General features: G+C 35.8%; 1 protein-coding gene across 3 annotated transcripts in view; it reads right to left on the reverse strand.

Annotated features, from left to right (window-relative positions):
* The window catches only part of LOC114339797 (uncharacterized), a 69,646-nt gene extending 45,960 nt beyond the window's left edge, over positions 1–23,686 (reverse strand). Inside the window, exon 1 of one of the 3 annotated variants that reach the window (XM_050641425.1) lies at positions 23,568–23,686. In XM_050641425.1, the coding sequence (XP_050497382.1) occupies positions 23,568–23,660 (93 nt within the window). In that variant the 5' untranslated portion in view covers positions 23,661–23,686. Of the gene's footprint in view, positions 1–989; positions 1,429–23,567 lie in introns of those variants that run through there. The other 2 variants (XM_028290481.2, XM_028290482.2) reach the window with 2 other exon arrangements.
* Positions 23,687–27,491: the final 3,805 nt, after the last annotated feature.

The following is a 27,491-nucleotide window of genomic DNA, read 5'->3' on the forward strand; positions in this document are numbered from 1 at the left end:
GACTTGTTTTTCTTATGTTAAATTTGAGACGCCCTGTAGGGAGTACAAAGTATAAATATGGATATACATCGAAATCGTATTGTAGTCTTATGTTTTGTGAACATTTTGTTTTTTGAATATCCCTGATATCTTTATAAACAAAGAAAAAATACGGTTTTATTATTCTTTAATATGACGTGATTTAACTGAAACAAAACTAAATTAAAATTGATCAGACTAGTACAAATGACATTAAATTAAATAACTCTACATGTGAAATTGCTTGGCACTGTCATATTTCAGATCAATTTACGGTTGCAAAAGGCTTGAGACAGGGAGATCCTTTATCCACTACATTATTCAACTTAGTGTTAAAAGGTGGAAGAAAAAATCATGAGAAATGAGCACCAGTGCATGGCATTTGATTATGATCTAACGATCTCTCAGCCAGAACCGCGAAAGAACTAAGAGTGGTGAAGAAAATAATTATTGAAGGAGCACAGAAAGTTGGATTGGACCTAAATGAAGACAAAACCAAATATATGACCATGGGAGGGACAGAAGAAAAAAATAAGGCTTAGTGTGAGTTCTCTAAGTCTTAAGTGGTAAAAGCTACAGTTTTAAAAGGGTGGTTATAATTAATATGTATAATATTCAATGAATCGATGCCAGAATAGCAAAAGGGAATAAAAAATTGGGCAGTTTAAGAGCACAAAACAGAAGTGAATAGAGAAATATTCTTGATTAGGTCCTTCACAACAGTTAAGAATTTTGAATATAGGTTCTTAAGTTCCAGTTTTGTTTAAAAAATTGTAATTAAATAGTTAATCTTATGATTATGTTTTACAGAAATGCCTAGGCCTTAACGGCCTGTTGTGTATATAAATAAATAAAATTGTAACTTTTGCTTTCAGATCAGTTCAAAATACAAAATACAATTTTAAATCAAATAATTCCCTATTTGTATGTTACGTCCCGCCCCTGGTAAGCAAATAATATGATTTTTTTACCTCGTTCGTACAGTGAGCATCGATATCAGCATTCCAAAGCAAAAGTGAAACTTGTTCAGGTTTGGACTTAACGATTTCCGCTATTTCTGATATCCTTTTTCCTAGAATATCTTCTCCATTGACTTCTATCACACAGTCACCGGTCTTTACACCCGACGAAGAAGCTGCGCTGTCGTTGTCTACGCTGCTCACCCAAGGGTAAGGGTCCCATTTGCTTCTAGTGAGATGGAATCCACATTGTGCACTAGTTTTTTCGATTTGTATTAGTCTTACTGAGCGATGGTAGTGATTTTTGTCTGCATTTGTCAACATTTTGTTAAGAAATGGTGTGCTGTAAACATTTTCGTTTGACTTTCAGATGTGTTTTCACCTCTATGTTAATTTTTCAAGGTTTATCATCTAAAGTACAGACTTGTTCACCTCTAAGAAGTAAATTGTTTCGATTGTTGATTATTTTATTGCATTTGTTATTGGAATTGGTGCCACTGACACTGAGATTACTTTGATTTACTTAAATGATTAGTATGGTGACATACTTTATATTATGATAAATGGGTTTTAGAACAAAATAGATATTCACAAAAATAAGTGAATCAAAGTAATAATTCATCAAAATTATTTATATCCTATCTTTAAATAGGTTGGTAGATAAATATAATTTTAAATATACTTCAAAGAGGCATATAAATTAATCATACAAGGTGACAAAAAATTACTAGATTGAGGGAATGTATTGTATACAAGACATGGGGTAGTGATGCGTCTCAAATAGCCTCTCCTACTTAAATGTCAACCTCACCTTCACGTTGGTGAACCCTTTTATCCCAAACGAAGCTCTGACGACCTAATAGTATCAGCGAAATAAGTGTAAAACCCGGAATTAAGGACATGTATTTCCAGTCGATTGTCTTCTTCTTCTTCTTTTTCTTAACTCGTTAAGCGAGTTAGTCTTAACTCGTTAAGCGTTAGGTGAGACTCGTTAGTCTCTGGCACTTGGTCATAAGACCTTTGTACCAAACCCTGTTCTTCTCCTTAGACTCTAATAAGTTCTGTGGCCTCAACGAAGGCAACAGTTTTCTTATTGGTAGTTTTAGAATCTCCTCTGGTTCAAACCTCATTTGACCATTGAAGTCCTGCCTTACATCACCTAGCACACTGAAATGACAGAGTATGTGTATGGCAGTCTCTTCTTCCATTTTGCACTTTCTGCACCATAGTTCATTTATCTTACCTAGTTTGTATAGGTGATTTCTTAAACGGCAATATCCAGTCACCATTTCAGTGATCGTTTTGATCTCTCGTTTATTAAGGTTCATCAAACTGTTCGAGAGTTTTTTATCAAGATTCTTGATTATTTTTTTACTCTGGATTTGCCCTTGAGTGGTTCTCCATTTATTTTGATGATTCTTCATCAGCCATTTCTGAACCTCGTTTTTCTTAGCATCTTTAGTGATGCCACAGAAATGTTCTGGGCCTTCAAAAGTTTCTCTCGAGGCTTGTTTCGCTAACATATCTGCTCGTTCGTTCCCATGCACCCCTTCATGACCCGGCACCCATATTAAAGACACTTTATTGTCTTTTGCCAGGTTATTGAAGAGATCTTTCAGCCAGAATAACCGATTGCCGATTAGCTATCTATGTAAATGTTGATTCTCTTAGCTTTAGGGTCTTTATCAATGATTTCATCAATGCAGGCCACCAAAGCACAAAACTTCAGCCTGGACCTAGGCTGACCTATGTTGACCTAGGCTGTAAGATTTATTATAGTTACATGCTTGCCCAAAGACTTCTCATTCAGTACCATGGGTAGTTTCAGATCCATCAGTGAACCATATTAAATCCCCATTAATATTTGGGACTTTTTGTTCTCTAGATGGTATAATTTGTGTGTTAATCTTCCCAGTGAAGATTAGTTCTGGTGTCATCATATCTGAGTTCATCATAAAGATGGATTCCTCAAGTATAGTCCCAGTAGTGTTTGTGTGGCTATTCAATACATAATTCAGCCTCCAAGTATTGTTTGCTTTGAGTTTCAGGATGGTCATAAAGGCTACCGCCGAAATATATAATTCCAGCGAAGGGAGACATGTGATAGCCTCTAATGGAGCCGGTCCTGTACTTTTCAAGGCTCCTGTTTTAGTTAGAAGCGCTTGTCTTTGTAGGGTGGTGAGAGAGGTCACACAAGATTGCAAAGCCGTCTTTCTCCACCAGAGTACTGACCCATAAGTGACTGTCGGTCGTATCACTGATGTGTATAACCAACAGATCACCTTAGGATTCAATCCCCAGGTTTTTCCTACAACTCGTCTACAGTTCCAGAAAAGTCGCTTAGCCCTATTGGTTATATTGGTAATATAAGTATTTCAATTGAGTTTCGAATCCAGGGTTACCCCTAGATACTTAACCTCATTAGTTCTTTCCAGTACCTCTCCAAATAATTTCAGCTCACTCAGTCCAGTAAGCTTCCTCTTTTTTGTAAAGGCTACCAGTTTAGTTTTAGAAGGGTTCACGGAGAGGTTCTCTTTCAGACACCAGTTCTCTATGTAGTGAAGGGCATATCGCATCTGATCCGCAACAGGGCTGGGAAATTTTCCCCTAGTTACTATTACAATATCATCTGCGAAACCCTGGGCCCAGATTCCTTGGGCGCTTAGCCCATGAATCAGATCATTGACAACTATGTTCCATAATAACGGTGACAATACACCGCCTTGAGGGCATCCCTTAGTTGCCCTCAGATTTATGGCATCTTCACGTATCTGTGGGTATTATTTTGCTCTGAAGCATCTGAATAATCCACTTGCATGTTATGTTGTTGATTTTCTTCCTCACCAGTGCGCTTTGTATAGACTCGATTGAGGTATTATCAAATGCACCCTCTATATCTAAAAATGCAGCAAGGGCGACTTCTTTCTGATGCAGACTCCTTTCGAGTTCTGACACTAGATTGTGCAGGGTGGCTTCACCAAATTCCCTGCCTGATACGCCCATTGCCATTGGTGCAGTGGATTTTCATTTAGATTGTTTTTCTTGATGTGTTCATTCAAGATTTTTTTCATGGTTTTCAACATGAATAAGGTCAGACTTATAGGCCTGTGGGATTTTGCTAAGGTGTAATCTGTTTTTCCTAGTTTGGGAATAAACGCCACCCTTGCCCTTCTATAAGCTTTGGGAATGTATCCCAGAGCATGGCTAGCTCTAAATATTGTGATCAGGGGACCCACGATTATTTTCAGACCCTCCTGGAGAAGCTTAGGAAATATACCATCCGGTCCCGCAGTTTTATGAGGTTTAAAAGTTTCAATAGCCCATCTAATCTTGTGAAAACCAAAGATCTCGTCAGATGTCAGCCAGTCCCTTTTGGTTGGGCTATTGTTTGCTTGATAATTGTTATTACCAGTCAATTGCGTCGACCCTGGAAAGTGAACACTTAAAAGGTGCTCTACAGCCTCCTTCTCTGTGTCCGTATACTTCCCATTGGGCAATTTCATTGACTTGGGTTTGTTAATGTTATCTCTTTTGAGAATTCTGTTAACCCTGGCGCTTTCAGGTACACTTTTAATGTTTTATCAGAATTCTCCAGGATCCAGGATCTTTCCTTAGCGGATTGGATTTTCTTATTAAAGGTTTTCAGTTTAGCCTTATATGCTTCCCAATTACCTCATTTCCAGTCGATTGTAACAGAGACACAGAAGGTATCCCAGGTGGGTAGGAATTTTAATCTACAATCCCACACCGAAATCTCTGAGAGGGGGGCAAGTCGATATTGAAGAAGAAGAACAACCATATAGCAAACTACAACATCCATTCCATGGCTAAATATGAAAATCTAACTAGAATAGGAATTGGGGTCATGAATTGGGACAGAATGGGACTATTCCATAATGGGACTAGAATATACACTATGAAAAGTGAAAAGTGAAGAGTTAAAAGAAGAGATGAAGGATATGTGGAATTTCATTCAGGTAGCAGGCTCTACTATAAAGGCAAGGAAGATTGTACATACAGTAGAGTAGGTTTCTTCTAATCAACAATAAGAGAAAATCACAAATTCAAATAATTCATAGCATCTCAAACAGGGATCTTAAAACTAAATCCACAAACCAAAATAAAGATTGTGCAAGTTTATGCTCCAATTGAAAAAGCAACTGATGATGAAATACATACATTTTATGAAGACCTTAAAAATGCTATAGACAACACCAAAGAATCTAAAATAATAATAATATGAGATTTTATCGCTAAAATTGGAAGAAAGATTGAAGATTCTGAAAACAAGATTGGAAATTACTGATTCCGCACAAGAATGTGTTTCTTATGAATAAACCTCCTTCAAGAAGAGAAAAACTTCTGGAATCCTTGGAACAAGAAAACATGTATGTTATGAATACCCTCTAAGAAAAGAAACCTAACAGAAAATGGACATAGATGGCACCTAACGGAGCTACCAAAAATGAAACAATTTTCTCTCACACAACTACACAACAAAAGAATATTTGAAGACGTCACAACAATAAACGAGATAACAACAGGTAGTGACCATCGTATAATTAGACCGAAAATAAATATGTATTAACATGAAAGAAGAGAGAAATAGGATTTTTAAAAAACAACAAAACAACGGGGATAAGTGTCTTCAAAGTAAGAACAAATGGAGAGGAATTTAGAAAGGTCGAAGATGAAGAGGATAAGTTCGAATCAGATATTTCACATAATCCAGACCAAATTGACGACATTAACAAAAACATAAATTAAAACCTTCTCGAAGCCGGACTACAGATCGCAAAAAAACAAGAACTAAAGAAAATAAAATAAGCAATGAAACTAAACAATTAATGGAGGAAAGAAGACAACTGCTATCGAAAAACAAACGCCATACTCAAGAATACGTAGAAGTTAATAAAACAATTAGAAACGAACTAAAACGCGACATAAAAAATTGAACGAGAACTTAATATAGCAAGTCATTGAAAACAACACAGGCCAACGAAAGTGTCCAAAAATTATTAAAATTAAAGACACCAATAATAAGCAAGAGAAGGGCAAATATATATAAAATAACAAAAATAGTCGAAGACCTCTACAAAACCTTATACAGTTCGCAAAGCCAGTCTAATGAATCAACAAAGGAGACCGTCAAAAGAAAAACAAAAAAGTTGGATCAAAAATGCTACCAAATACAAAGGGATTCGAAATAGAACGAGCTTTTAAAAGAGCTAAAAACTAATAAAAGCTTCAGGACACAACGGTATAATTGCCGAGCACTTGAAAACAAGCAAGACAGTTACAATCCTTATACTAACAGAGCTATTTAATAGATGTCTTCATAATAGCAAAATCCCTAAAGACTGGAACGAGAGTCTAGTAATATTCTTATACAAAAAAGGAATAAAAGTGACCTACAGAATTATAGACCTATATCGTTGCTCAGTCAAGTATACAAAATATCTATTTATAAGCGAGGTTCCTACAGCCTCTGCCGCTTCTCGCATTTCGACCGCCATCTTTTTCTGTCCATCCATTCGTCTTCTGTAATGGCTCTATCTCTCATGATGTGCCGTACATTTTCTTCCCAGGCAACTGAAGGCTTTCCCCTTCTTCTTCTTTGTTGTGGTATGTAATTTAAAGCTAAGCAACATCCTTGTTTAAGCCCCTTTGTTATTGGAAATGATTCAGATATAAAGTTTCCTTCTTTAACGACACTTCTTGCATTTTTGTATATATTTGCGATAGCATCCACATACTCTCTACCGAGACCTACTTTTGTCAATGTTTGAAACAGTTTTTTCAAAGGTACCGTATCGTATGCCTTCTCTAAATCTACAAACAATAGGTGGGTAGATAGATTCCTTGCCTTTCGTTTTTCTATTACCTGCTGCAGAACGAATATATATTATCAGTGCACGATCTTCCTGCACGAAATCCACTTTGTTCTTCCATGTCTTCGTATTCTGTTTCTATTCTTTCTTTTATTATTCGACCGTACAACCTCCCTATTGAGCTGGTAACAGTTATTCCTCTGTAATTAGAGCATATGCGTTCATCCCCTTTCTTGTATATTGAGCTGATGTACCCAACATTCCAATCATCAGGGATATTTTGTCCGTAAGCATTTATTAAATATTTGAACCAACATCTCATGTAATATTTTTGGTCCGTATACTTGATCAACTCAATTGGGATGTCTCCAAGTCCTGCTGCTTTACCGTTTTTCGATCTTTTAAGGGCCTCGCTTAACTCTCCGGTTGTTATCTCAACTATTTGTGTATGTTCATTTGATTCTTCCATTTCGATCTCTTAGAATTTATGTACATCTATCTTCTGTCAGTAAGACTTCATAATGGTATTTCCACTGTTTCAGATCTATTAACTTTATGTTAGATTTTTCCTTTCCTTCCCTCCGGAGAGACTTTATCACTTTCCACGCTTGCCCAATTCTTGTTCCACCCATATACCTATCCACTTCTGCGCATTTTCGATCCCACATCTCATTCTTACTCTTCACTACTTTTCTTTTTACATCTCGGTTTAATGCTGTATATCTCTTGTGATCTTCCTCTTTCTTGTTGACATCCATTTCTGATAAGCAGTTTTCTTCTTGTTTACTAACGTTTGCATATTCTCCGACTAAAGGTTCGTTCCAAGACGACACATTTGTACGATCCCTTGAACCGTCACGAAATCGATTGGACTGTTTTAATGCGCAGAATCGCCCTTGAACGGTTTTCTTTCGATCCCAAACTGATTACAGGTACGTAACCCTCTTGGAACGTATTTGTGTACCATTTCAAGTTCGAGTTGCGCCTGAGCCATTTTCAGTACGAGTACCACTAGAAGTTTACTAGATGTTAGAAATTATCATTTCTAACATGTTCATTAAACATCACTTCAACTTCAAAATCTTCCTCAGAATCGATATCTGACAAATCGTTGTCTTCTATGAAAAAGAATAATAATTATTTAAACGAAAATCAAGATTCACAGGTACTAATAGCATGGATCGTGGATTATTCTATTATTGAATCATCAGCTGATCTCATAGCAGTGACCAGTAAAAATGAAAACAATCCTAACCTAACTGCGGAAGTTAGTACAAATATTTTCTGCTTGAAGGCATGTATCAAAAGCGTGGCTAGTATGTCAAAACAAACCCTACGCAAGTTTGTATCAAGTTTGAAAAAACAAACTTCATGCAACGACACAAAAACAAACCTTCAGCAAGTTTATTATATTAAGAATGTATCAAGTGTGAAAAAACAAACTTCATGCAAGTTTGTCACACTCCAACTAGCAAGTTTGATTTAAACTTGCTGCAAGCTTGCAAAGTTGCCATGGCAAACCTGCAGCAAGCTTTCATGTTTGATGTATCAAACTTGTTGCAAGTTTGAAACAAGTTTATATTGCTATCTGGGCACCCACCTCACAACCCAACACACTTCGTTGGAAGTAAGAGCATAGGTGTTGGGACTAGCTTTTAGGCAATGTACATAGATTGTTCTAATTCGACGTTACTTGGGCGCCTAACACCATTTTAGTGTACCTAAATTCCCAAATGTGTCAAAAGAATAGGAATATACACCTTTGACACTAGACACATTTATTGAACACTTTTTATAAAATTATACAAACTGTACTATATGCGACACCCTGTATTTTAATTTTCTAATTGTCTGCAAAAAATAAGGTAGGTACCTATAGTTTCAGATGTTCAAATGCCTTCTTAAGGTTCACGAAACGTAAATATACTGGTTTGTTGAATTCTAATGATTTCTCATTATAAATAATATAGAGTCGGTGAATGATCTTCCCGATCTGATAATGTTATAATTTCATTCAGTTTGTTTGTTAGCATTTTGTTTGTTAATTTTAATGTTATGTTCAATAAATTAACTCATCTGTAATTCTCTCACCTCAATTCTTGTAGTATTCTGTTTTGTTCCGTTATTTTTTGGATTAGTTTTAATAGTTGTTTGGTCAGATCTTATCCTTAGTATTTTAGGAGTTAATTCGATATTCTGTCCTCTCCTGGTGATTTTCTATTTTTTAGTTTCCTTAATGCTTCCTTCTTTTTCTTCTTCTTCTTCTTCTTCTTCTTCTTCTTCTTCTTCTTCTTCTTCTTCTTCTTCTTGTTCTTCTTCTTCTTAAGGTGCCGAGACCGCTTGTCGATCGTTGGCTCTCATGTTGCCCAGTATATTAACAATCATTGTCTTATTTACAACCGCACGAAATAGTTCAGTGCTAGTTTTCCCAAACCATTGGCGTAGGTTTTTAACTTTGAACTTCTTGGTTTTTGCCAAACCAATAAGTTGACGCATTATATGACCAAAGTATTCCAATTTACGTCTTTTTAACCGTGTTCACTACTTTACAACTTTTATTCAAACGTTGCAATATCCTTTCGTTTGTGACTCTTCCTATCCAACTGATCTTCAGAATACGGCGGTAGACCCACATCTCAAATGCTTCTAGGTTTGTTAAAAGCGATTCTGTCAGGGTCCATGCTTCAACCCCGTAAAGTAGTACTGGGAATATATAACATCGAACCATTCTTATGGGAAGTTCCAAATTGAGATCATGACTGCACACGATTTTCTTAAATTTCATAAAACTTGTTCTTGCTTTGGCAATTCGACTTTTTATTTCTGTACTAGGGTTCCAGCTTTCATTAATATGAGTACCCAGATATACAAGATAACTTACGCGTTAAATTGAGTCATTACCAATAATTGTTACGTTGTAGTTATTATTATTTACGGCTGCCTGTTTACCTACTAATAACCATAAACTTTGTTTTCCTTGCGGTAAGTTTGAGTCCATATATCGCACAGATCGCCACCATTCGGTTCATTAACGCTTGAAGATGTTCAATTGATCCTGTCACTAACAAGGTGTTATCTGCGTACCTATCTGATGTTGTTCATAAGCACGCCTTTAATCAACTTTATCAATGAAGCTTTATCAAAACGTTATCAAAAGCCTTTTTAAAATCAATCGCGCACATGAAAACGTCATGATTTACATCTCTGCATCTTTGAATTAAAACTTGGGTTGCAAATAGTGCATCACGCTTTCCAAACCCACAGCGAAAACCAAATTGAGTACTGAGATTCTCTCCTCAATTTTTCTATACGTTCTTTGATAAATTATTAGATATTCTGAGAACAATTTTCAATACATGACTCATTAGGCTGATGGTGCGATAGTAGCTGCATTTTGTGACTCTGTGTTTTTGGTAATACAACAATAAATGTGGATTTAAGCTTTAAGCCAATCTTTAGGAATTTTTCCGCTTTCGTATATTACGTTGAATACTTCCTTCCTCGATGTTTATTTCTCCGTTTGTCGGTTTGTCGTCACTTCAGGTATTCCAAGGTTCCAGCCTAGTTAATACATTTTTGTATTGATTTAATATAGTTTTTCCACTTAATAGAAGTACCTGCTTTTGAAAGCCCTTTTATTTTTTTACTTCTTTATAAAATAACCTTATGCCATTTTTCTGTCTCCTGCAATATTTTTTTAAAAATGGTATGTATTTTTAGGTCATCTTGTCTTGCAGCTCTTTGATTACTGTTAAATCATGGAGATAATGGATGTAAAGCATACAATAATGGACGATATAAAAACAAAGCAACTAAGATGGTTTGGCCACGTACAACGTATGGAAGAAGACAGATTACCCAAGCAAGTGCTACGATGGGCACCAAAAGGACGGCGGAAGAGAGGAAGACCTAGGAAAAGCTGGATAGAAGGAATCCATAGGGAAATCGGAGAAAGAGGCTTGAACGAAGACATGTGCTACGATCGAGAGCAATGGCGATTGGGAATCGGAAGACGTCGTAGAACGTTATAAACCGATTATATATATAATAAATCAATAAACACAAACATTGTGTTACAGTTGAGTTGTGTAGACATTACAGTTATTTAAAAACCAATATAATAAAAGTAAGCAATTCAAAAATTGATTATTCATACACATTGACGTGAAGTAAATAAGTGGTGACACTAGAATTTTATATACCAAATTGAATTTAAATGCTCTTGGTGTTTTGTAACAAGAAAACTTTCGACTTTTTCTTTAACACTGTTGACATTTTAATAGCTTCTATGGCCTACTAGATAGAAATCAACATACGAAACGACCGGCACTTATAGCATATTACGTAGGTCAACAAATCTATACATTTTTAAGTAATATTGATTAAAATCATTACATGGGAAGTATTTTTGTCCTAAATCTGAAAATGATGAGTTGATTATAGTAAAGTTTTTTTTGTTATCAGGGTGACTGGGATGAAAAAATGAGATTAAGTTTTTACAAAAGTAAAACAAATATTTAATAAATGCAAACGTTTAAAATATGTTAAACCATATGTAGGCCAAGCAATGCAGCAATAAATCTACATTTTTTTTGCAGTTGGATACATCTCAACGAAACTTATTGCATTCGATTCGAAAGAGCCTTAGGAAACTTTATGAACTAAAGTGATAATGACAATGAAACACATAAAAAAAGGAAACTATAAATTGATCAACATAATATGGCATTAACGTTAATGGCAATAAGTTAAACCACCTCAGATTGGGATCAAGGAACTGTAAATTGTGAGATAGGAACTCGCAGACAGCTCCCAATACGTCGGCCTAAAAATGAATATGACAAAAACAACAACATTGACAAACACAGACGACCCCAGACGTACAACCATAAATGGCAGTTGTACGATAACACAGGCCTACAGAAAAAAAAATTTGTTTAGGTGCCGTGAATCTTTAAGCTGATTTTTACTATATTAGTATAGGGGCGATAAATCGAAATATGGATTTCGTATTTTTGTATCAGCTCTAGTTTTATGAATATGACAAAATCAGAAATTAGAGTTTTAATATTTGAGATAATGAAGAATATGCTATTCAAAGGAATGTACATTGTTAATTAAACTTATTCCTCACTATATATTTGTTGTTCTCACTGTATTATGCCTTATTTGTGCAAAAATAATACTTTAATGTCGTTACATTACTATTTATAAGGAAATAAAACAGCTTGGAGAGTATTTTTAAACTTCTAAAATGATACATTTACCACTTGTAAACCCATTCTGCCTCCACCTAATAATGGCCCATAGCCCATGGACCATGCTTTGCCTACATAGGAAGGAAGCTTCCCCAGATAAGTATGAAAAAACTTAAAGCTGGAATCTTTGATGGACCACAGATCGGACTTCTTACAAAGGATCCGGCTTTTGTGGGGTTAATGAATGAGGAAGAGAAAAAAGCTCGGCTTTCATTTGTGGATATTATGAAAAATTTTCTGGGAAATCACAAAAGTGAAAACTATGCTGAGCTGGTAAACCGTTTGCTGAATAACTTCCAATTACTTGGATAGAATATGAGCATCAAAGTCAACTATCTTCACAGCCACCTGGACCGTTTCCCTAAACACTTAGGTGACACAAGTGAGGTCTCAAGGTGAGAGACTTCACCAAGAGATAAAGACCATTGACGATCACTACCAAGGAAGATGAGACACCTATATGATGGCAGATTTTTGCTGGGGTTTGAAGAGAGACTATTCAAATGTTCATTCCAGGATATCACGCAAGCGAAGCTTTCGATACGTCAAGTAATTTTTTTTTCTATTTTGTTAGTTTTTTTCTCAAAACTAATTGTATATCTGTTTCATTGTACAAAGAGCTTTATTGTAGTTAAATGGCTTAATTCGCAGACGACATAGTTTTGTTCTCTGACAACCTCAAGGAGATATTATGTGCAATGCTACATGAACTTCAGTTACTGTGTGCCAGTGTAGGTCTTAAAAGAAACATCTCCAAAACAAAATTCATAACAAACCTATTATCAATATTGGAGATAACGAAATAGAGCTAGTGGAAAAATATATAAACCTTGGACACGAAATAAAGAGCACAAGAAACAACCCAACATGCGAACTACGAACAAGAATAAACCTAGCATGTGCAGCCTATGGAAAACTCAAAGACATCTTTAAAAGCGATATACCAATTTCTTTAAAGCGTAAAATATGTGACCAATGTGTGATAGCTACAACTTCTAAAACGCTGAAAATAGCTCAGAGGAAAATGGAAAGGTCAATGCTGAGTACATCTCTTCGTGACCGAGTTGGAAATTAAGAATTAGACTAAGAACATGAGTTACCGATGTAATATCCCGAATTGCCACCCTGAAATGGAACTGGGCCGGACACGTCGCCCGAATCAGTGATGGGAGGTGGACGAATAGATTACTTGAGTGGAGGCTGAGATTAGACAAAAGAAGTAGAGGAAGACCCCCCACTCGTTGGACTGACGTTCTCAAGAAAATGTCAAGAAATTAGATGCAAAGTGCTCAAAATAGAGCACAATGGACAAAAATGAGGGAGGCCTATGTCCAGCAGTGGACGCAAGGGGCTGGATGATGATGATCCAATGGCTTAAAATATACGTATTTTTTAATTGTGTGGTTTTTATTTCAATTTAGTATATCCATATCAGCATATTCATATTTTAATGCATAAAAGCTGGCATGACCTAAGTTATCTTGAAAACTAGAGCTGATAGCGCAAAACTAAAGCGATATTCGGAATCAGCACCCCAAATATACCTAAAATCAGCTCTAAACACTTTGGCACCAAAAACACTGTAGGCCTGTGTAATTTATACATATGTGAGAGTATGAATATACTCTCAGAGGGTATGATTGTGGACTGTAGTTAGGATTGCTAGGTTACTGGTTCAAGTGGGAGTATAAAGGTTTTATACAGACAATATTGATATGTAGATAAAGAGTCTTAAAAAGCTATGAAGCCTTGTTGAACACTAGAGCCGGTCACACACGAGTTGACCGTTCCCGTTCCACGTGCCTCGCGCTTTGACTGCTGTGTGTATGCCGTCACTCGCGGATTAACTGTTCGTGCACGACTTTTGATTGTTCGTTTCAGCCCAAAAGAAAGGCCGTCCAGTCAAGAGATGAGCGGTACCCGAGTTGACCCTTCGAAAGGTCGTAGAGAAAAAAGGTTGCACCTTCATGTGTGGCGAGAGGTACGAGAGAGAACCTCACCCTTCGACGGGTGTTGGAGAAGAGAATATTTCTCTCAATCGCAAATTGTCCAAATATTGTCTATAGGAAGGGATGGCATTAGGAGGGGATAAACTAGGTGGTGCTGGACAGGACAGGGTTGACCTGGTACTTTTAAAGTTAAGGGGTGTAATTAGATATTTAACACAGTAAAAAATATAATAATATTTTTGACATGTGAAAATTGAACAGCAGTGATATAGAACAAGTCCATGAATATATCTACCTTGGCCAAATTCTGAAACTTAACAAAGAGAACCAAACTGCGGAAATCACTAACAGAGCAAGACTGGCATGGACAGGATTTGAAAAACTTAGTTGGATAATAATTAAGAACCGCAAAATACCCCAATACTTGAGGAGTAAAGTGTTCAACCAGTGCATCCTTCCTATCATGACATATGGATGTCAAACCTGGACCCTAACCCAGGCAAATATGAATAAACTAGCCACAACAGAAAGGGCAATGGAAAGAGCAATGTTAGGTATATGACTATATACTGGGTAAGATCAAAAACAAAAGTATTCATTTGCCTTATCTATCAATGTTTTCATTGTCAGCAGATGGTCTGATGTATTATGTACATCTTTTGCCAGAAGCCAGTCTGTTTAACCGGTTGGTAATTGTCCATTTTGTAAGTCAAGCGATTATTAATAATTCTCACATACAGTTTGTATACTTACTCACATATTGTCGGAGTGTATGCCCCAAATGAAGATGCAGATCCAGAAAGTAAAGAAGATTTCTACGATAAGATGAATGACATAATCTCTCAAGTTAAAGAAAACTGTGAAATATATGTACTAGGAGATTTAAACGGCAGAGTAGGTAGAGAAGAAAATAATAGAGTCGTAGGAAGATATGGGGAACAAATAACCAATGACAACGGAATGCGTCTTAGAGATTTTTGTGAAACAATGTCTCTCAAAGTTATGAATGGATTTTTTGAACATAGAGACATCCAAAAATGTACATGGATACAACCTACTAGGAATCCGCGCTCGATAATCGACAAGGGCCGGTATTTCCAACCTCACTTAAGCCAAAGCTTACTTTAAGTCTGAGCTTAAGCTTACATGCCTGTATTTCCACTTCAATTAGAGGCTTAAGCATGGGCTTAAACCAAATAAATTTAAGCTCGCGCGGGAGTTGGTTTAAGCCTTTAAGGTTTTAAGCTTAAAATTTGTTTTCTATTTTTTGACGTTAGATTGACAATTATAGTTATTTTGAAAACCAACTTTTGGGTAAAATATAACAAATATATCGTTATTATGGATTCTTCGGATGAAGAAATCGAGGACGTAACTTTTGTTCTCTGGATAGGACGTCCTCGAAAAGAACGTGTATATCGCAATCGCCTATATCATTTTGTTGTGGGATGATAACGAATTCTACCAACGATTTCGCCTGTCCAAAAGAGCAAGCAATGTTGTATTAAACATGATTAGATTTCAAATCCAGGAGATCAGTGACAGGTAAATTAATTTTTTCGTTGATTAGAAATATGTCTGTTTATAATCATACATCATACTGAAGAACCTACCTGTCCCAGGTCTTCTTTGGCCTTCCTCTCCTACTCCTTCCAGGAATCTGCACTTCAGCTATTCTTCGTATTGGGTGATTAACGTTCAACGTCGAGACGCTAATCACCCAATACGAAGAATTGCTGAAGTGCAGATTCCTGGAAGGAGTAGGAGAGGAAGACCAAAGAAGACCTGGGGGGAGGCGATAAGGCAGGACATGTTGGTAAAGGGGATTGTTGTAAAGGGTAAAGTACAAATGAGGGGTGTAAAATCAAAGTCGGCAATCTCCCATTTCCATAATTTTGGAAAACCGCGAAAAACTGTAGAAACTAACAAAATTAACTTAAAACAATAAAACTGATGAAGAATTATAAAAAATTTTGTTTGTGATCGGATGTCCAGAACGAAGAGCTTAGGAATTATATCTTTTCTTTTTTTTTTAATATTTTAGTTTGGAGATTGCCGTTTTTGTTTGCAATGTTTGGAGATTGACGGATATGAAAATGATCTATAAGGATATTGCCAGGTTTGAAACTAATAAAACATCAGAGAGCCGGTTACTTAGTCAAGAAAAATATATTTTATATTGAACAATAATATATAAAAGCAATTATTATTGATATGCATATTTAATTAAACTAAAATATCCGGGATTTCGGGTATATATTCACAGGTACAGGGCACATATTCACAAATGTAGCCACCTTAGACGTTTTGCAACGTTTTTCTTCCATTTTTCAGGTTGTCTTATTCGCTTCCTTGCCTTTGTTGGTGTAACAGGAGACGCATTAATTTCCATGATAAAAAATGAATACTTTTTTTTGTAAATAAAACTAATTTCTTAGACACAATTAGGAAAAGCACAAAAACAAAGTAACGACTCCCAAAACTAAAACAAATTGTAATAGCACGATATTACGGCAAATCTAACGATGTGTTGATCACGTGCGGGCGCTACTTGGTTCTTATTGGCCGCAGCGGAGGTTGCCGTGTTTGGTACGCACTCAGCTATGAATATTGCCGCTTTTGATCCCAATATGAATTTTTCACTGCGATTTTTATACAATTAACACCTCTTTTGGTTCTTATAAATAGTTTTATCTAACAGATAATAAAAAAACACAACAGATGGCGTCCCTAACTCAAAACATGAAAAATTGGAGATTGCCGCCTTTGATTTTACACCCCTCAAATACGGATCTATTGCTTTTGCTTACGCAAAATAACAGAAACATATAACTAAAGAAAATAAGTACACTGCTTTTATACTAACTAATAACACAAATATGTACTAACTAAAAATTCAAAAAGCATGTCAACAGTCGTGGTTTTTACCTCGGTACAGTTAATTCTGGCATTTTGACGTATTCAGAGGTACCAAACCAATTAACGTTACAATTTAAGACCAGTTTAGTTAAGGAAATGATGAAAATACGGCATCTAGCTTAAGCTTCTCCTTAACTTTTGACACAGGCTTAGCTAAGCAAAAGCTTAAGTAGCTGTTGAAATACCGGCCCTATGTAATCCAACGTCAAACTTCCCTGCTGAAAACCACTGACGTAAGGGTATACCGTGCATAGGCGTAACCAGGGGGGGTTTTGGGGTTATAACCCCCCCATTGGGATGGACTTTGGGCTCTATACGCTTAACGCCATACCCCTCACAGACCTTCCAGTAGTTGTAACAACCCCCCCCTTTCCAGTAGTTGTAACCCCCCTTAGGATCATCCTGGTTACGCCTATGATACCGTACTAGCCACAATTTGAATAAAACAATGTGAATAAAAAATACAATACCATTTTATATAACTATTTATTCAGTAATCACTCAACTAAAATACAATCTTTGTCTAAAATTATTTATTGGAACTTACATTAAACCCGCTAGCTTCAGATTCCGATGCTCAGTTTTGTCTCAGCTCTGAAACAAATAAAAGAAATTGTTATAAAGTCTTGCTGTGTGAACAGAATTAATATTTGCTATTAAAAGAGATAAAAACATGTTAAAGTAACAATTTTACAATAAAACCTAAAACTTATTTATAAATAATATAATATGTTTATTTTAGATAGTATGTATGTAAATACAGTTAGAAGCTACGAAAAACATAAAAAACTTACCTCAGTTTCACCAAAGCAAAAAGAATACCAATCTGTACCTAATCACCATAAGCAGGTGGGTCTATGAAAAACTGAAGAAAACAAGCTTCAGCTTAGTAATTAAAGTAATAGTCTCGGAGAATTGTACGGTAAATGTTATAAAAAAAAAATCAAAGAAAAATATCAACATAGGATAGGATATACCTAACCACAAATTATCACCGCTTGGCAGGATGACAGGTTACTTTTCCCGTGTTGCCAGCTGTCGAGTAAGCTTTTTCCCTCAACGTACCTTAAAAATTCCTACTTTTATGATAAAATTCCCTCCTATGCTCCTATTTAAAAAATCTGTGAAAATATGTTGAATTATTTTCAAATATTTTGATTTTTATAAATATTTTACAATTTGGACTAGAACAAAGATTCCCTTATAAGTTAACTTTTTCCCTTTTATGTTGAAAATTCTCGCAGAAAGGGAAATTTACCACCGGTGGCAACAGTCTCGTTTTCGTGGGCGTGACATCAGTCAGGGTAACGAACGAAACCGAACCGAACCGACCGTATCGTGTAAGTCAACCAAATAGATGGCACGCGTGACGTGGCTTTGTAACTGTACGCTCGCAGCAAAGTTGCTACAAACTTGAATCATCATCTTTGTCATAACAATATTGCAGCAAACTTGACACAAACTTGCCTCGTCATATTTGACGCAGCAATTTAAAATCAAAGAAGAATCAAACTTGCCACAAGTGTACATGCTATCTGGGTGGCAATTGGACAAAACAGTGTTTTGCCAGGAAACTTCGTACCACCAGAAAACCTCTGCTTCCTCTACTTCGTATGAAGCTAGGCTTTATCCTACAGTTTTTTAAATCTCTCCCAAAAAAACTTTGATATTGAGTCGTTTTTCGTTGAGAGACCGACGCGTATATACAGGGTGTTTCATTAACAATTGTCCATATCGTAACTGAAGAAACCTTAGCACAAAATACGAAGATTTAACCCAAAACACTTAAATAAAATATTCTTCCTTACCGAGATACAGAGTGTTTTATTACAAATGTTCTAAAATGACTTTAGCCCATGGCTAAATCATCTTTTAATATTTTTTGTTCAAACTAGACACACAGTTTACACATGCTAGGGTACTTTAATTAGTCTTAAAAGATAGTTTTCCGCTGTTACCATAGGCGTGCTGTAGGGATATATACTTTCTTTTCGGTCCTTTCCCCCTTACAATCTACACCATTGTCGTAATAATCATTTTAGTGTGTTTTTGATTCTTCGTTACTTTTTACGTAAATATCAGCCTTTGTCTCAATGCGATGGAGTAAGTAATTTTCAAGTTATTTGCGTTTTAATGTAATGGATGCAATAAGACACATATTCTTATTAAATGTAGTTTAAAGCAGTGGTCCCCAACCTTTTTCCCATGATCGCCCCCTTAGACAGGTTTCACCAGTTGTGAATACTATAATCGCTCCCCCCCCCTAATTAAACTGAATCAAGTAATTAAGCAGTACAATACGTCGGCTTAGTGACACAGAAATCTAACTACATTTTGTCTCGTTTTGAGATATCTACACCACTGAACTTACCTTAATGAGTTCTTTTGAGTGACACCTCTTTCTGAACACCTAAAACCCCAGTGAGGAGTTACGAAAACTCCTCACTACGAAACTCACTGAGGTAAGTTCAATTTCGTAGATTGAACTTCAAAATGTGAAATTTTCGGCTTAGTGACACAGATTTCTGTGTCACTAAGCCGACGAATATTTAATGATTTTTACATTTCGTAAAATGATAAATGGTTAGTAATAAAACATTGTTAATTTCTCCCTTGAGCCTGGTCTCCCATCTATGACAAGACGACTACAACTTCGGTCGTTCGCTTTTTGTTCCAGTCAGCTCGGCAGGGTCGGTACCTACTCTCATCATTCTTATCCCACTTCTATCTCTTTCTCTCTTGTGCGGATGTTCGCACAATATGGACGCTCGATCAAAGAAAATGCAGAATTTATTATAACGTATTACTTACGCATAGAATTAAATTGTATCATGATTCATGATTCATAGCCCTTTTTTACTAGACGAGATGTTTGTGTTATTATTACTTGCATTGGTATACATATTTACTTTTTATTATCATATGGATATTAAATGGAAAGTATTGTATTTTTTTCTCAATTACACATTTTTAATTTCCCGGATTATCGCTCCCCATATCGCCCATTTTCTCTATCGCCCCCATATCGCCCCTTCGCTCTATAGCTCCCCTGAAAATCTCAAATCGCCCTCAGGGGGCTATGGCCCTCCGCTTGGAAATCACAGGTTTAAAGTACATAGTCTTCTGGAATCCATTATCTTTAAACGCAAATAACTTGAAAACTACATACTTACTTCATAGCAATGAGACAAAAGAATGATATTTATGTAAAAAGTAATAAGGAATCAAAAAACATGCTGAAATGATTATTACGACAGTGGCGTAGATAGTGAGGGGGAAAAGGGGCGAAAATGAAGTATATATCCCTACAGCACGCCTCTGGTAACAGCGGAAAACTATCTTTTAAGAGTAGTTAAAGTACCCTAACATGTGTAAACTGTGTGTCAAGATTGAACAAAAAATATTAAAAGGTGCTTGAACAATGGGCTAAAATCATTTTAGAATATTTGTAATAAAACACTCTGTATCTCGGTAAGGAGGGATATTTTATTTAAGTGTTTTGGGTTAAATCTTCGTATTTTGTGCTAAAGTTTCTCCAGTTACGATATGGACAATTGTTAATGAAACACCCTGTATACACATTAGTTTCAAAAGTTATGCATCACCCCTGGTATTCACAATTTTTACACTTTTATAAATCCGTATCCTTATCACATATTTAATAGGTCTTTTTCATATAAAATACACCTTTTTGGTTTTTTATTTTATTTAATTACCCATTTAATTGATCTGGTTTTATTTACCAAGGTAAACATTTGAAAAATATATTCTGGTAAGATTTGTGAAAACATGATCTATATTAAATCGTAATTTAATTTTTAAGCTGGACTGTGCAAGAATTAGGTATCGCTTTATAATCCGGTCAACTTAGACATCAAAATGCTTGGCAAATAACAAAAATTGCCAGAGAGCCAAATTTTGGTGGAGAGCTAGGGTATACCATAACAAATAAAGTTTGAAAAGTCCCCATCGATCCCATGCGTGCGTCAAAAGTTATTCGGGGTCAAAGTTCAAAATTTGAGATTTTTTGGATTTTTTTCGAAAACGGTAAGTTCTATCAAAAAAAAAACCTCAAAACAAAGTTGTAGATCTTAATATTCTCTATAAAAATTGTTCTTACAATTTTTTTCCTAAGAGTTACCATTCCTGAGATATCGCGATTTTAAAAGTTACTTTATACATTATATGCACATATAAGCCACGTATATACATATGTGGCCCTTAAGACAAGTATAAATGCCTATTTGTGTCTCTTTTACATAGTATATTATACTATTCTGAAAATATTTCTTCAAAAGGTAATCAGTCCCAAACTGAATTTCCTCTATCCACGTGGCCTTGAAAAACATTTAGCTATACCATTGTTTAAAAAAAACAGATTGTCTATTATAGGCAATGGCTACAGTATTGTCCGTAGGTCTGGTTCATAATATTATCTGTTTCTTTTAGTGCTAAAGGTTCAGTTCAAGTGAATATAAGTACTTATTACAATCGTCTACCATTTAGTACCGTTACCGTTATTTGGCTACAAAGCTAAACAAGCTAAAAATGACGCAGATGTCCTTATAATTGAGACAGCAATTGAAAAATTTAAGGCAACAAACACAACAATTGTAGTTGGTGAAGATGTTGGTTTGTTGGTACTGATTACTGCAAGGACTCCAGTAGATAAAGTTATTTATTTTCTGAAACCTGGAAGGGGTCAACAGCGAACAGAGATATATCTTCGAATAGTTTATCGGCTTATCCCAAATGCCAAAAGTACATTTTATTTTTACATGCGATAACCGGCTGCGACACTACGTCCGCAATGTACAGAAGGGGCAAAACGTCAGTACTTAAATTATTCGAAAAAAAAGATTTGACTGACTGCTGTAAAGTTTTTACAGAACTTGATACTACACCGCAAACAATAATTACGGAAGGAATTCGCTTTCTTCTTGCGGTTTATGGAGCTCCAAAAAAATTATTTTTCTTGATAAATACCGATACTTAACTTTTGTAAAAAATACGCGAAGCAAGAAACAAGTACAACTATCATGTCTTCCTCCAACATCAGCATCTGCTTTTCAACATTTGTATCGAGTATATTATCAAGTTCAAACATGGCTAGGCAATGAACTGAATCCAGAAGACTGGGGTTGGAAATGAATAGATAATACTCTGGAACCGATTAAAACCTTACTCCCACGTGCTCCAGAAAAACTCCTTAACACTATTTTTTGCAATTGCAAAAAAGTTGTAGTGCCAAATGTGGATGTAAAAAAGTCGGGTTGCTGTGTTCTCTAGTGTATACCAACTGCCAAGGACAGTCTTGCTCAAATGTCCAGTTTAGTACAACAGAGGAAGACTCCTGTGATTTTAATGAAGAGACCAATGACTCAGTCACATTTGAACAATTTTTGAACATCCAGCAAGAGGAAGAGGAAGAAGATGAAATCGAAGAAGACTTGACTGTTGAAGTAGACTTTCAAGAATATGAATCTGATTAAAATATCTAAAGAAATCAAAACAATAGTTAACCTAATAATCAATAGCAATATCAATAATCAATATCAATAATAAGGTAATATCTAGAACTTGACCGGTATTGTTTCCTTAAATTATCCTAAAATTGTCAAAACAGTTAGTGGAGTAGGCCTACAGGGGGAACCACGGTAAAAAAAAACGCGCCGAGTACACTACCTCACAGGTGGTGTGGAAACGTGTGCATATCATGTATAATGTGACTCTTTGAATCGCGATATCTCAGGAATGGCAACTCTTAGGAAAAAAATAGTAAGGACTATTTTTGTAGAGAATTTTAAGATCTACAACTTTGGTTTAAGGTTTTTTTTTTGATAAAACTTACCGTTTTCGAAAAAAATCCAAAAAATTTCAATTTTTGACCTTTGACCCCGAATAACTTTTGACGCACACATGGGATCGATGGGGACTTTTTAAACTTTATTTGTTATGGTATACCCTAGCTCTCCACCAAAATTTGGCTCTCCGGCAATTTTTGTTATTTGAAATGTCTATATAGACCGGGTTATTAGTTGAAGAAGGTGGTTCACACTCACACCGGTTCGTGACCGAAAGAGTGGGTGTTTCACACACCAACTCGTGATGTATCGCGGATATGGAATATGTTTCTAGAAACAAATTCTATACAATCAACTATTCTAAATGGGAAATAAGCCACAATTTAACTAAAAAATGATTTTATTAACGTTTCGACGTCCACATCGGATGTCGTTGTCAAAATACAAAATATTAATAAATTAAACAAAAATGTTGTTGCTTAGTAAAAAATTCTTCTAATAATTTAATTTAATCTGACTCATTTATATCGGCAATTTAGACATAGTTGAATATTTAGAAATACTCAAATATTCAGACATATTCAAACATTTAGAATAGTTGATTACAAAAATTGAAATAAGCAGAGAATTGAAAAGAAACCCTCAAAGCTATGTTAACACTCAGATTCAATTAAATTGTAAATTTAATCCTATCTTTAAGAAATTTCTTTGATGATTTTGGTTTAGTATACAGTATACCCAACAATTGCTGAAAGCTTTTTGAACATTACTTTTTAGGTATTCTTGAGTTTTCTTTACATATAAATAAAATATTTGAGATTTGACTTACTCTATTAATAATGTTGTTAATTTTATAAAATAACAGCTTTCGAACTCTGAGCTTCGAACGAGCAAATGAGACTTCTCCTTGGTTTGTTTTCATCTAACTTCTTCTACACTTGGTCAAGCTACAACAGTTATGTTTTGGAAAGAATTTTTGATAATTTATATACACGTTAACATTTCACTTCAACATTAACAATTGTAATTTTTTAAAATTGAACTTTAAAATGTAGTATCTTCACTTAACATTTATTTAACCTACACATGGCATTTTAGTCATTTTCAATTTTAATTAATTTTTAATTATTATTTATGCACCCCGGTCGCACTGCAGCTTTCAGCTTATTGTGCTTTCTTCCATTTGTTCTCATGACACCAAATCCAATATAGTAGTGCCCTTCACTAGCCTGTAAAGGTCTATTGGGTTAGCGGCAGTTAGCTGCAGTGTCCATATATTCCTTGTCTCTTGCGGTCCAGAGCCTCGCAATTGCAAAATAAATGTCTGACTGTGACTGCCTCGATCGCTCTATTGTCTATTGCATAGTCTGCAACTGAGATCTCCATTATATAGTCCTATCGTGTGTAGGTGTCCTTTTACTGGAAAGTGTCCAGTTAAGAAACCTGTAGTGATTTTGAGCTGATTCCTGTTCATTTTGAACAGTTCTTCAGCTCCTTTTGCGCATGTCTGAGGTATAAATCTCTTCGCATGCTTTTGCGTAGGAATTTCTTCCAAGTATTCTTTGTGCTGTCTTCGTATCCAGCCTCTTCATCGGTCTCTGATTGTGCTTTTGGGCACTCCCAGTGCCGGTTCTGGACCGAAGTATCTTGTTGCTAATCCTCGTCTAGCAAGTTCATGAGCTTTCTCATTACCAGCGATCCCTTGATGTCCAGACACCCAAATGAGTTTTACCTCATTATCTTCTGCCAGGGTGTCAAGTTCTTCGCGACATTCCCATACAAGCTTTGAGGTTATCCTTGGTTTCTTTAAAACCCTCAAGGCCGCTTGGCCGTTTGAACGCTTCCTTCTTTATCATTTTAATGAATGACAGTCCACAGCTGTTCACTTGAACTCACATTGGTTTAGCGCAGCCATATTGTCTTTTTAAAAATAAAAAATAATGTAGATGTGAATTTATTAATTGTAAAGGGTTTTTACACCCGAGATCTGTGGCTTATTCCGGTATCTATACATTTTAATGTGTTGTTTGGCAATTACTTTTTTTAATGGCCTTGGCATAGCCAATTGACCAGATTATTTTGTAATTTTTTGTATTCACAGATCTACAATTTAGTTAGTTAGTAGTGAGTGTAAATTAAAAGTATATAATTGACTTGTTTTGACTGTTATTGTTCTTTTTTTAAATTTTATATTATCTATTTTAGTTGATTCTTTTGTTTAAGTTTTGTTTTTATAATATTTTATAATATTTTTTTGTTGGATTATATAATATGTACATTTATATATTTTTTTTATTATTTTTATTTTGTTTTTGTCATCTTTTGCTTAGTTACCTATATTAATTTTTTATATATTGTTTTTTGTTTTTATTTAATTGATGGATTCGACCGTTACTTGATGGAAGTTCATTTTATCTAACAATAAAACACTGAAAACGTTAGTTTTCTATACTTCCACAAAATTTATTACAACTAAGTGACTACAGCGGTTTCGGCAGAGTGCCTTTCTCAAGTGATATAGTTTACTACTACTACTATCATTGTTTGATTTGCGTTTATAGATATAATGCTATGTGGAAATGCGATCAATGATTGTCCCCGTTTAGGATTTTGTCCTCTTCAGGGTTTGTAGTGAATGTATAATGTTGGCAGCAAAAGCAAACAGTCCGAAAAACACACTGGGGCAAGCGCCGTATCCTGGTGTTTTTTGGATCCTGTGTTATGCCGGACGGTGGTGTCCAGAAGGCTAAGAAGTCAACAGAGAAGAAAGTTTGGTGGATTGTTGTTGGTTCCATAGACATTTACGTGTACTGTCCGTGCTTTGCTCTAGACCAATCTCCCTAGAAACCATTGTACAACGACAGGCGAACCTGCGTCCCTCGTCGGCAGTCAGGAGGTGGCTTTGAGCGCGGCGTGGACAGTGTGCGTTCGAGTGGAGAAAATAGTTGCGGCTATTTTCTTGGGACGAACAGGTATAATTGTGCAATGAAGTTGGGAAACCGCAAAAAACCAACTTCTCCCTGTTCGGGGTAGGGAAGAGGAGATGTTAAAGGTGGGTACGGAAGGCTAACGGGGTAGCCTCGAGGATGTTTTCGTACTCCACCGGGAGTTCGTCAATGCATGTTTGCATTAGAGCGGACGGTAAATGAATCTTTTTGCGTTTGGGCTTTCGGTGGAGTACGTGGTCGGAAGATGAACAGGAACATTTGAGAGATTCTTGTGTGTCGGAGGGGGGGCCGTTGATTACTTTGATTGTGAAGTTCCTGTTCAGAGAGTTTATTCTCTCGGTGATTTTGGGGATGTTCGAGATGTTATGGATTTCGTTTGAGGGATATCGCCAGTGCTCATAGTTACATCTACGCAAGATTCTACGTTCAGCGCTCAACAACCACTCTTGTTTTGATCTAGCACAAAGAGAGTAGAGGCAAGATTTGTACTCCATGACGGGTCGAATAAAGGTCTTGTAAGTGTGAATGAGAGTCTTCTTGTGTGTCTTGCCAATTCGTCCAGAGAGAGAGTTGAGAAGTCTGGCCCTGTTCCTTACCCTATCTAAAGTTGCCTTTAGATATGCGTTCCAGTTAAGAGTCCTGGTGAACAGAACTCCTAAATAGTTCGCAGTCGGACTAACAACACGCCTTTCTCCCAACAGTCTCAGAGGATAATATAGTTTACAATGTGTTTGCCTTTGTGGAGTCAGACAGGGGTGTATTCTATTTCCAACCATATTTTTTATCTTAATCGACTGGGTCATGAAGAAGGCAACGAAAAATAAAACAGGAATTAGATGGAATGCTTTCGGTCAGCTTGAAGATCTAGACTTTGCGGATGATAACGTGTGATCCAAAATTATTGTCACCATAGGTGGCTCTGAACGACAGAGATAGCTATACAGTGCATGTCTATTCTTAATTCAGATATACTTTCCAGTTTACGTCAACTTTGCAGTGTACGTCAACTTAACAAGAAAAGTTAGGTTATGTAGAGATGGTGGTGGATATACAGGGTGTCCCGAAAAGATTGGTCATAAATTATACCACACATTTTGGGTTCAAAAATAGATCGATTAAACCTAACTTACCTTAGTACAAATGTGCTCACAAAAAAAGTTACAGCCCTTTGAAGTTACAAAATGAAAATCGATTTTTTTCAATATATCGAAAACTATTAGAGATTTTTTATTAAAAATAGACATGTCGCTTTCTTATGGCAGTATCATCTTAAAAAAAAATTAAAGTGAAATTTGTTCACCCCATAAAAATTTTATGGGGGTTTGGTTCCTATAAACCCCCCAAAACTTTTGTGTACGTTCCAATTAAATTATTTTTGTGGCACCATTAGTTAAACACAATGTTTTTAAAACTTTTTTGCCTCTTAGTACTTTTTCGATAAGCCAGTGTTTATCGACATATTTTGAATATTTGTCGAATCCACCACATATTTTTGTATATGGTAATTACGAATATAGAGACCTGCTAATAATCTGAAAATTTAATTATAATCTACATTCTTATGTATATTTTGAAAAAGAAGCCATATCTCGATAAAAGATGACTTGTCAAAAAAGACTAAGAGGCAAAAAAGTTTTAAAAACACTGTGTTAAAATAATGGTACCACAATAATAGTTTAATTGGAACGTACACAAACATTTGGGGGGTTTAAAGGAACAAAACCCCCATAAAATTTTTATGTAAATATATTAAAAAAGAAGCCGCATCTCGATAAAAACTGGCTTATCGAACAAATACTAAGAGG

This window comes from Diabrotica virgifera, chromosome 10 (genome assembly GCF_917563875.1).
Source record: "Diabrotica virgifera virgifera chromosome 10, PGI_DIABVI_V3a".
Taxonomy (NCBI): domain Eukaryota; kingdom Metazoa; phylum Arthropoda; class Insecta; order Coleoptera; family Chrysomelidae; genus Diabrotica; species Diabrotica virgifera.